This window comes from Pinus tabuliformis, chromosome 9, assembly GCF_031772625.1.
Source record: "Pinus tabuliformis cultivar Carrire ecotype Pingquan chromosome 9, CPIR1, whole genome shotgun sequence".
Classification (NCBI taxonomy): domain Eukaryota; kingdom Viridiplantae; phylum Streptophyta; class Pinopsida; order Pinales; family Pinaceae; genus Pinus; species Pinus tabuliformis.
The window spans coordinates 1,626,003,536-1,626,015,749 of record NC_142307.1 but is presented as its reverse complement, the minus strand read 5'-3'; the positions used below and the strand labels follow the sequence as shown (position 1 = coordinate 1,626,015,749).

General features: G+C 36.0%; 1 protein-coding gene across 2 annotated transcripts; it reads left to right on the top strand.

Moving 5' to 3' along the window:
* The first annotated feature begins 751 nt into the window (after positions 1-751).
* Positions 752-7,199, top strand: LOC149155047 (ATP-citrate synthase beta chain protein 1). 2 transcript variants are annotated; one of them, XM_089443605.1, is made up of 17 exons: positions 752-1,254; positions 2,425-2,553; positions 2,690-2,792; positions 2,904-2,969; positions 3,200-3,323; positions 3,561-3,695; positions 3,923-3,983; positions 4,106-4,182; positions 4,463-4,618; positions 4,729-4,857; positions 5,143-5,275; positions 5,384-5,511; positions 5,728-5,833; positions 6,010-6,086; positions 6,228-6,298; positions 6,406-6,690; positions 6,797-7,199. In XM_089443605.1, the coding sequence occupies exons 2-17, from the start codon at positions 2,454-2,456 to the stop codon at positions 6,870-6,872; spliced, it is 1,827 nt and encodes a 608-aa protein (XP_089299731.1). In that variant the 5' UTR covers positions 752-1,254; positions 2,425-2,453; the 3' UTR covers positions 6,873-7,199. The 2 variants fall into 2 exon arrangements, with proteins under 2 accessions (XP_089299731.1, XP_089299732.1); XM_089443606.1 differs by lacking the exon at positions 752-1,254 and adding an exon at positions 1,385-1,530.
* The last annotated feature ends 5,015 nt before the right edge of the window (positions 7,200-12,214 follow it).

Genomic DNA, 12,214 nt, shown 5'->3' with positions numbered 1-12,214 from the left:
ATGATGAATGGATAGTTCAATGGAAACATGGAATGTTTTAAAACCATAACATAATTTCTTGCAAAAGTTTTAATGATAATTATAATTTTTTATTTTTTATTTAATTATTATTATTATAATTTATATTATTATTATTATTATTATTTTTAATTTAAATTTAAATTTTTTCTCATATATTAAAAAATAATTAAAATATATTTTTTAAAATATTTATATCTAAATTGTTTCAATTATGTAAGGAAATATCTTACTTTCTAATTTATAGATAAATTATTTAGAGTTCAAAATAACTATTATTTAAATAATTAAAATAATATACTCAATATAAAATAAATAGTTGTTTCTTTCGCATATTCAAAATAAATTCAGTTAACACACATAATAAACCTCCAAAATAAATCCAATTAATACACAAAAATATTCTAAGAGCATTAAAAACATAAATCCTTTTCATCAATAATATTATATAAATTATAATTCATAATTTTTTTCTCTAATATTTTTAATTTCATCAATATTATATAAATTATAATTCATAATTTTTTTCCCTTTTATTTTTAATCTTATACATTATAATTTTAATGTTAATACCGTTGGTTAAAAATAACCCATAACAAAAATTTCCTGAGCACGAGATCGGAGACTTTGAAAGGTATAAAATGGTAGATTTTCCAAAACTATTGAAAAACAATCCCTGTATCAAGACCATGTGAATAGCCACTCACAGATTGGTCAAGGCATGCTAACAAATATTCAAAATCAATCCATTATCAGTCCCTCATGGCGGCTTCTCTGACATTTACATAATGTAATAGCGATTTTTTTATTATAGAAAATTAACATATTTTGAAATTTCTGATCCTCAGGCAATAAGTCAAGTCAGATAAGGCATGCGCAAGGTCTGAAGTAGGTCTTCATTGGCGACCCACCAACCCGCAAGCCAACCAGCTGAGCCTCTGTGCTCCTCCTCCTGCTGCGTGATCCAACGTGTTCACCTGCCCCCTTCAATTATTTTAGGCTATAAATAACTTGCCTACCAAAGAATGTTGATTTAAGATAGATGCATACCTGTGCTTCCCGTTTCACGTGATTTAACTGAGCTGAGCTAACCCTCTTTCTTCTATATCTGTATTGGGGGTTAGCTGAAAACCACGGGCTTATAACTTATACACACGGCTTTTGTTGTGAATTACCTTCTTAGCTCTGTCTGGAGTGTCTTTTGGGGGTGCGGAGCTATTAGTTCTGATCAACAAGGTATGCTCTCTCTGCATTCGGATCTGGTATTTCCTAATGTTGGTTGTCTTGTCTCGATCTGCATAGATCTGTTTTGCTGATTGCGAGTTTTATTTTTGCTAATTGAGAACAGATTGTGATATTAGGTCAGATTGGGGATCTGGTCTGGTTGGTGTCAAATTTTAACGAATCTGTTATGGACAAATCAATCCCTAAGAAAACAGATGTAAAAACAAAAACAAAGTATTAGGCTGAAATCAGGCACCTGTGATGGAAAATAAGGTTACGTAGTGATAGGTATGGCTTCCAATCCTTTGGTCTTATAAGGGTTTTGTTCCTCACAACTCCATTATACTTGTTAATTCACAGGAAGAAGATAATTTTATAGTGTGAAAACTTATGTCAGCTAAAAAAGAGTTGGTGGTGGGGGGAGGGGGCAGGCGCGAGGGAAGCGGGGGAGAGAAAATACTCTTTTTTTTCCTCACGCAGAAAATATCATCTGTTCAATAATGTAATTTGGTCCAAGGCCAAAAGACTTCTTTCGTGAGAATGTTTGTACTGCAATGAGCAATCTCCATTAAGTAGAAGCTGTGAACCCTCTTTAAGTCCGCCCCATATTGAAACAACATATAGTAAGCTCGGAAACCCCTTCCACAGGTCTTGGTAGATGTTCATCAGACCTCTTGTTGGGTTATTACAATATTGAGGTCTGGGAACTATTTGTAGAACTGAACCTCTTCATAACCCTTCCATGCTATAATTTATATGGTGGAAAGAAGCAATTGTCGAGTACTAATGCTTTGCTGTAATATGTGTGGTTTTGTTACGAGTTTCTTTTGATCTGCTGAGCATGATATACATCGCAGTCCTCATATTGCAACCTCGAGCCTAGACGTTCATAGTACAGGCTATTGTTTTCAAAATAAAATTATTTTGGAAAATAGTGTTAAATGCTTGAATCCACATAAACTGATTATCACTCATTTTGTGCGAACCCTGGGTGATGGGGTACTCTTAACATTGTCTATTACATTTCAGCAATTAGACTTGTCACTCACAGTAATAGTTGTACAAGAATCATGATTTGTTTTGGACTTTCAACAAGGTTAAAAATTCTGGCATGGATCTGGGTTATTGTAAAAGCCCATCATTCTGGATACCAAGGGATTAACAAATGCAAATTGTGTGCAGAGTAACTGTCAGCAGTTCCCTTGCAAAAGATGTCGACAGGACAACTTTTCTCTCGCTCAACTCAAGCATTATTTTACAATTACAAGCAACTTCCGATTCAACGCATGCTAGACTTTGACTTTCTCTGCGGTTAGTTATTGATCAATGGCTTCCTAAATGTTCTCCTTACATGGGGGAGCTGGCACAAAACATTTGATTCAATTTCATCTTAATTTAGTTATAGTATGGTGGAGGATAGCTGAGGTCAGTTTTGTTTACATTTCAGGTAGAGAGACACCATCTGTTGCTGGAATCATCAATTCTGGTTCCGAAGGATTTCAGAAACTGTTCTTTGGGAAGGAAGAAATTGCCATACCTGTTCATTCAGCGTGAGTCTCTTCCCTTATTCTGCAGCAAGTATTCTATGGGTGTTTTGTTTCAAATCATTTGAACTTAAAATATTGAATGTTTTTTATAACACTTTTGTGCATATTTTGCAGTATTGAGGCTGCATGCAAAGCTCATCCAACAGCTGATGTCTTCATCAATTTTGCATCGTTTAGAAGGTACCTTTAAGAAATTTCCGCTGTGGGTTTGATTTTATTCTTACTCCATCTTCGTCTTAAGATATGGAAGATATGAGAAAGGAATATTATCTCTTCCAGTAGCTATCTCCCGTTCTTTCAGACTTTACCATTTAGTTTGTGCAAATTATATTCTCAACAATCTTCATTTGAATCCTCTTCCATATCTGTTACTTGTTGATATGTAAAGAGAATGCATGCTGTCTGTGCAGTGCATTTGCTTCCTCCATGTCTGCTCTCAAGCAGCCAACAATCAGAGTAGTAGCTATAATAGCAGAAGGTGTCCCGGAAGGAGATACTAAACAGTTGATTGCTTATGCTCGAGCTAATAATAAGGTAAAAATAATTTTCATTAACATTTTTTCCCTGATGGTTTTTCATTATCTTGTGTGCCAAGAAAATCTCAAAGATCGGCTGTGTAAGATGGGACAAGGGAAAATAAGGGATGGTTGTCACTTATAGTTTTTTTTAAAGGTCCCCTTTCAGTGTTATGGACTTATGAAGGTTGCTAAAGAACAGAGTCAGAATTACCCTTTTCCTTGTTAATGCTAAATGCTTAAAAATGTACTGCAGGTTATAATTGGGCCTGCTACTGTAGGTGGAATTCAGGCCGGAGCATTCAAAATTGGTGATACAGCTGGCACAATTGACAACATTATTCAGTGCAAGCTGTACAGGCCAGGATCTGTTGGCTTTGTTTCGAAATCGGTAATTTTCCTAAGCTTCCTCTTAGGTTGGAGTTGCCTTAAGCAATACTCTGCTAAATTTGACATGACATAGTTTTCAGTTGCATTGATTGCTTTTGATCATCCACAGGAATCAACCTAAGCCATTTCTTCCTAGTGGAATTATTTTGTTGTCTTTGAATGTGCTTAGCTTTATTTCATTGGTAAGTTGTTTTTTGTTTAGGCATCGCTGATATTAGTTGCCTGCAGGGGGGAATGTCAAATGAACTCTACAATACTATTGCACGTGTAACTGATGGGATATATGAAGGTAATTGATATTTATCATGGTCACCATGAACAAATTATTTACAAACCTTTTTTTCTGCTGGATTCTAGTATCTACAAGCATCCATATAGTTCACATGCCTTGGAAACCTTACACTCCTGTAGGTATTGCTATTGGTGGGGATGTGTTTCCTGGTTCAACATTGTCTGATCATGTCCTGCGTTTTAACAATATTCCACAGGTAAAATTTAGATTACAGCAAGGTATCTTGCTGATAACTTTATAGTCATCTTTGTACGTCAATATCCTTTTTTGTTCATTCATATCCATATTTATGGGTTTTACTTGGTGTCTTGTCTTCTTCAATGCACTCAAGTGCTTTGTTTCTTTGCTGTTAATATTACATGAAGAAGAGCAAATTTGGAAGTGCCCTATTTTTTATCACACTGCAAATATGAGCTGTATTGAAGAAAAACACGCACATGAAATATTGAGCAAATTGCTGAAAATAACTGCCTTAGGTTAAAATGATGGTTGTGCTTGGGGAACTCGGTGGTAGAGACGAGTATTCTCTAGTTGAAGCCTTAAAGCAAGGGAAGGTGCAAAAGCCAGTTGTTGCCTGGGTTAGCGGCACTTGTGCACGCCTCTTTAAGTCCGAAGTACAATTTGGCCATGCTGTAAGACACAATTCCCGATTTTTCCTGTTCATATTTTAAAATTTATAGTGAAGTGTAGAAGAAAGAATATCAACACTTTCAAATTTGACAATTATATTTTTCTACTTCAGGGTGCTAAAAGTGGAGGTGACCTTGAGTCTGCACAAGGAAAGAATCAAGCACTAAGAGAAGCAGGTGCAGTTGTTCCAACGTCTTATGAAGGATTTGAAACAGTTATACAGCAGACATTTCAGAAACTTGTAAGTTTATCAGAAAATATGTATTTTCTTCAGTTATAAACTATTCCTTGCCGACTTCATTATCACTTTTGACCTGTTTTCAATGCAACTACAGAGGCATGTCAAGTTTAGTTCTTAAAGTTTACTCTTTTAGCCCAACTGGTTATAATTAAATGTCTCAGTTTTTGGTTGGTAACATCTCTAGACTTTATTTTCAAATACAGGTCAACCATGCAGATGTTGCTTAGGAACTATTTTTTAAGATATTGGCTAAGAATACAATTCGCTTTTGACTTTGTTTAACAGGTTGAGGAAGGGAAGATCAGTCCTACACCTGATTTTAAGCCTCCTGCTATACCTGAAGATCTGAACACAGCAATTAAGAGTGGCAAAGTCAGGGCTCCTACTCATATTATTTCCACAATTTGTGATGACAGAGGTTTGTCTCTATTGTCATTGCTCAAAATCTTGAAGTCCACACGTCGGTTGATTTAAAGGCCAAATACCTAATGGCCTCTGATCATTGTTTGCTCTTATTTCATTGCAGGTGAGGAGCCAACCTATGCTGGTGTGCCAATGTCTACAATTGTAGAACAAGGCTTTGGTTTGGGTGATGTCATCTCACTGTTATGGTTCAAACGCAGTCTTCCACGATACTGTACTAAGTTCATTGAGGTAACTGTACATTCCGAAGAACTTTAAACATAGTTTTGTATACACTACAATGGAGCATTTTAGTTATGGCAAAGCTGAATTTTGCATGTGTGCAAGAAATATTGAAGTTTTTCACATCTGCGGCTCTTCATTTTAGAAATGGGAAATGTTTGATTAACTACTGGATGGAGTCCCTCTGTGCATTGACTAATTTTGAAACTGTAACTGTTTTGTCAGATATGTATCATGCTTTGTGCTGATCATGGACCTTGCGTATCTGGTGCACACAATACAATTGTAACAGCGAGGGCAGGGAAGGATTTAGTGTCAAGTCTTGTTTCAGGTACTCCTTTTTTGTTTTACAGCTACAAAATCTTCTTATGTTGATTCCAATTAAATATACATGTTCAGTGGTTAGTACTTGCTGACAGTGAATGCAAAATTTTCAAAAGGATCCTTTCTAAGAGTCGTATGGATACATACATTTGTTATAAATTCTGGTCCATTGCTGTGAAACAGGCCTCCTTACAATTGGTCCACGATTTGGAGGGGCTATTGATGATGCTGCAAGATACTTCAAAGATGCACATGACAAGGTAATCATTTTAAAATTGTTTGATTAATGGTGCAAGTGAATGTTTTTGGGGAAAGTAATGTGGGTATAAAAAGAACGATAATATTGTTTCTTGATAAATTTCTTAAATAGAGTATCAATGATTCTGCTTTGTGCCCTTTAGGGTTTATCGCCGTATGAATTTGTGGAGGGAATGAAGAAGAAAGGCATTCGCGTTGCAGGGATTGGTCACAGGTGCCTACCATCTAGAGGCTAGAAAGCAAGATAACACTTTTTCCTTCTTGAATACAACCATTTCTCTGTATTTAATCTAACTCCAGAAGTTTATTGTTTTGCTGAAGGATCAAGAGAGGAGACAACCGTGACAAGAGAGTAGAGCTTCTGCAGGAATATGCATGTACACACTTTCCTGCTGTTAAGTACATGGACTATGCCGTGCAAGTGGAGACCTACACTCTTTCCAAAGCAAACAATTTGGTTCTCAATGTTGATGGTGCAATAGGATCCCTTTTCCTGGACCTCCTTGTTGTCAGTGGAATGTTTAGCCAGCAAGAGATTGACGAGATTGTGGAGATTGGTTATCTAAATGGCCTCTTTGTACTTGCACGGTCCATTGGTTTGATTGGGTGAGTTGTTGATTATTTCCTTTAAATTTTCAGTCTTTGTTATCTTTTGAGACTGTCAATTGTGACATGCATTGTGATAATTCTTTGTTTCCTTTTGAAACTACAGGCACACATTTGACCAGAAGCGGTTGAAACAACCCCTGTACCGGCACCCATGGGAAGATGTTCTGTATACCAAGTAGTTTGTTCGCATGAAAGCGTGTGCTTGTTTGCAAAACATGTTTCTGGAGGTGTTTTATGTAGTGAAACATTCATGTTTCTGGAGGTGCTTTATGTAGTGAAACTAAGATGTTTCACAACACTAATAGAAGAGTGAATTCTAGATATAAAGGGTGTAGTTAACCAGTGTCGAGGCCCGGTTGAGTGAACATTGTCTAAAACTATTTATTGCTGAATAATTATATTTGCATTGCATTATTCTCTAGGAGCATTACCATAGAATCCCCTATGTATTATTCAAGAAACATTAATCTTTTTGACTCAATTTAAGAGATTTGGTTTCATGGAGTTACTGGAAATTTTGCAGTTGTTGAAATTTTCATTTGAAGGTTTGGAGTGATGGAGAATAAAATAATTTTTTAATACCATTTAAGACCTACCATTGGTTGACAACTTGACACATATTATAAAATGCTGAAACGTCTTTCATGACCAGCATTACCAATACTGAAAGATCACTGACAGTGTTTCAATGCAAGTTTATAGACAATAGTGAAATGAATAATGCACAAAAATTGTGTCAATGTTCAATCTCTCGTGCACTTCTTCCATTAACAAGGGTAGGCAGCAAATAAAATGCATTGAGAACTTTAGTTCCATTAACAAATGGCTTGGTCCCTTGTATAGCTTCTTTCATGACCACAAAACTAAGCTTTTAATGATATGGTTAGGAAGCATATAAAATGTTATATATATATATATTTATTCTCAAGAATTTTTTTATAGAAAAATTGAGGGGATGCTTTCTCACATTTGTGGATGGTATTTCCAGTAAACCCTTCCGTATAGACTAGCTTGACTAACTCATGGAAAATTCAACTGAGCACTTGCTGTCATGGAACTAGCCAAATACCCAATAACATTAACAACTAGTTGAACTAACTCCTTTTTTCTTATTGATTAATTGTGATTCATTCTAAACGATAAAACATCTTTAAACTAATGCTAGTTCCTTTCCTATTCTCAGAGTTCCTCACATATCTCTTTGCTAACAAAATCTGTGCTTTTAAGTAACTCATATATATATATATAAAAGAGAAGATATGGCAAACATAAAGTTGATAGGATTCTGAAGTTCCATACAACAGAAAATTTTAAGGATAAAATTTTCATTATCCAATTCATTTGGAAAAAACGATAAAAGCATATTTCATACTTGTATTCTGGTACTGTTTGTCATTCATCCGTAAACTCATAATATATGGAACAATTTTTCATGGACGGATTTTTTGACCCACTAAAGGGTGCAGAGTTGACTGGTGGACGTTGTTAAATGGAGCAATTTTTTCTTCCTCATTTTTGCTAATTTTCTCTGTATACATTGACCATGCCTTTTTTTAATCCTATGAATCAAAGCCCCATTTAAGCATTTTGGCCAAACTTTTCGTGAAATCTCAGAATAATTATTTGGCAATCGCGATGAAAACTAAAGGCTAGGTGGCATGAATTTTTCAGGCTGAACACTGAGGGTGTTCGATAATTGGGGTAATCCCCGAGGCATATTGTGTTCTCTCCTTTGTTTACATACACCAGTATAAACATACACCAGTAAGATACGCTTAACATGGACTAGGTGAAGAGGCTCTTCAAATATTTATTAGAATGCAACAGCAAGGATGACCTAAACGACTGTTATGACACGCATAAAAAGCCAAAGAATTAATGCATCTCTTCTATGCGAGATTTTTTGTATTTGAACTTAATGTTCGATTTGGGTCATGGGAAGGAATGAGTGGTAAATATGTTCCCTGTTGAAGGACAGTATAGATTGGTGAATATCAGGTCAACAAGTGTTCTATAGGTTCCGTAGGTTCCAGATTTCTATAAAGGTATGCCTAAAAATTCATCCGGGAAGAGATTCTCCATGAAGTTAGATTATACATTTACTGAAAATTTGGATGAAAATAAAATGCCCATTGGTGTTTGAAGTTGGATCTCCAGGTACTTATTCGAATGGTTGGAAGCTAGATGTGCAGTTATTTAGCATGAGGATGAAAGGTATTTCTGGGATAGAGAGGTAACAGGTCAAAAAGTTAGAGGAATAATATTGGAGATAAAAATATCCATGAGGTATATATTATTTGGTTTGTGTGAGGATTAGTTCCCATCAGATTTTAGGTTCAAATTTCATGGGGAGGGGTTGCGGATGGGAACTAACACTGGGGCAAATAAACTATCCCATGGGTTGTCCAGGCAGGCTCATCTTCGTACAATCCTTGTGACAACATCTCAAGGGTGGGCAAATCATTCTTATATTCCACATTATGATTACCCCCGACCTAGACAACATCTCAATTGTGGGCAAATCATTCTTATATTCCACATAATGATTGCCCCCTACCTAGATATTAGAAAAGCAACGGAAAATAAAAATGTAGTAAAAAAACATAATATGGAAAATAAAAATGTTGTACAGAAACATGAACAAGTGGCACTGGATAAAGGAGAATAGTGCATGAACTCAAGGACATTCTACAAATCATATTGAAAACATTACAATCTCTGAATTTGACAATTTCATCTTTATTCTAAGATGGCACCGACGTAGAGGCTTTGGTAAATTAGTGAAAAGGGCTAAGGAGGGAGGGGTGCTTAGAAAGGGATGTCACATCTCGTTTTATCTTTTGGACTCTATTTATTGATGTATTTTTATAGTTTTCGTACTGTCGTTAACAATTGAAAAGCATCAAACATTATCAAAAACTTGGGTGATATTTTTGACCATGTTTAATGGGATCATTAAAATATTGAAACATACTTTTTTTTCTAATATTCATATATATATATATATATATATATTTAATAACTCTAGGAAAAACCCATAATTTCATTTATAGATTAAACAAAATTACATTTTGTATATACACAACAAAGTGTATTCATAAAAGATCTGCCCAAATCTTTACAATGGCCAATAGAAAAAACCGGTATGCCCATCATGATAATACATCTTTAGAACATTCACCCCAAGGGTCAGAAAAAAAACTCAGAGGGAGCAGGGTTACACAACTCATATATAGTCTAACAAAATAACAAAGTATTCAACCTTATAGGCTTCAACATCATTGTCAAAAACTGACATCAACATGTAAAATATAAAGATAAAAACAAAGGAGTAATATAGCTACTGAATTTGAGAGCCAAAATCATCCATGAATGGGAAAATTTGTAATGATCATCATTTAGAACCTCCTCAATGGACCAAAGCCCCCAATCCAGCTGAAGGCCTTCCTTAGAAAGTTTTTCCTCTTCCTTGTTGCGATCCCTGTAAATATGAGTGCAAGAAAAAGATACATAAGAAACCTTTATCCTCTATAAATCCTCCAATATGTGGGGAAGATGCAAACAACAACACAGTTGTATTTCATTGACCGAATTAATGACTAACAACGAATCACTAAACACTTGGAGCTAATCACAACCCTTCTCACGAGCAAAAGCCAATAAAGAGCATCAAGATAACCACTCTACCATATTGTTTGTTCCCCTCCCAAGCCCCACGCTGACTTCGTAATAGTGATGATAAGATAAATACAGAATGAAACCACCACCACGTGATATTTCCCCCCTTGCTCAGCCCCATCAAATAAACCTCACGGGCGATATTTTTCAAGGTCCTATGGGATCACAAGTCTATTCTTAGTAGAGACAAATGGCTAAAGAAAATGAGAAAGGATGCCTATAGCTTCAACAACCACATGATCTAGAGAGGAGTGCTTGTTATGAAAAATTTATTTATTTCTTGCTAACCAAACACCTTAGCAAATAAGAAGAGACAAAGCCTTATAAGATTTATTATTCTTGTTTTGGGCCCAAGACTGCCACTTCTCCTCAAAAAAGGGACCTTTCCAAACACATCCTTGACCAAACACAACACTATGAAAATTTCATATATGACAAGAAAAAGGGCACTCAACAAAAATATGCTCCATGGATTTAGAATTCAACTTACAAAGGGAGCACCATCTAGCGCTGATCTTGTGATGTCTTTGCAACATATCCAAAATAGGGACTTTTTTAGCGAGGAGACACTACATGAATAGGCGAGATTTTGCCAAACACTTCACCTTCCAAACTCCTCTCCACCACCACTCCCCTGCTTCCTCCCTTATCACCACATTCAGGTGAAGATACTGCATCTTGGGAGTATAAATGCATATCATCGAGTGAGCCCAAACCAACTCATTGCCATTCTCAGAAAGTTTGATATGAGCCACACCTAGAGCATTAAAATAACCCCTCCAATTCTCACTGAATTACTCCTGATGATGGGTCTTGATTTGGACTTGAAATGTCAATTTAAAATGTTCATTGTGGATAAAAATCCAAAAACAAATTCTTCAAAATCTCATTGAATTCTTCATCAATCTGTAAGTCTTTGGTGGTTAACCAACGTTGGCACCATATCGAGGTATGTGTTGATATGGGAAAGTCTTGAGATACCTTTATCTTAGAGAAAATCTATAAGATCCTGTGGCAAGCGATGCCCACTACTACGCCAAGGGTCCTGACCCAATCTGACTTTAAACCCATTTCCGACCTTCCTTGCCCCTCAATGTTACCCAATCCTCGAGAGTAATGGTGAATCTATTTTTGATAAACCACTAAAGTCCACAAGTTGTGAGTGGACATGAGTCTCCAACCACATTTCACCGCAAGAGCTTTTGAGAATTGGAATATATTTTTGAGACCCAACCATCAAGCAATTTAGGCATCACAATATGATTCCATTCAACCCTTGGAAGGACAAGATGTTCCTGAGAGCTAGCCCATAAAAATTTAAAACAAATACTTCTAGCTCTTTCTAAAACTCCCCTAGGGATCCAAGGCTGTCATCCAAAACACAAGAATAGCTTTTAGAACTCTCCTTTCCCTTGACAACCACCCTACGCTCCAACCTTTTAATATTTTCCCCATCTTTGCGATTAACCATGACCAATCTTCTTTCTTGTAGCAATCCAGTTTTAGGTGGGAACCCAAGCATTTTAGGCCTAAGATTCATCACTTCATGATCTGCCAAGTTTTGAGTTGTAATAGAGGATTTTCTGTCATTAATCACCATTCTTGTAGCTTTTCTAAATAGATTAATAATTTAAGATAACTTAGCCACATCACTACAAGCACCATTACAAAAAATTAGAATATCATCAACAAAAAGTAAATGAGTAATTGCTAGAGCATTAGCAATAACAACTCCCTAAAATGATCCTCTACACTTAGCATCTGCCACCAGATGGCTAAGATCCTCCGCTACCAATAAAAACAATAAAGGAGATAGGGGGCATCCTTGTCTCAACCCTCTCTG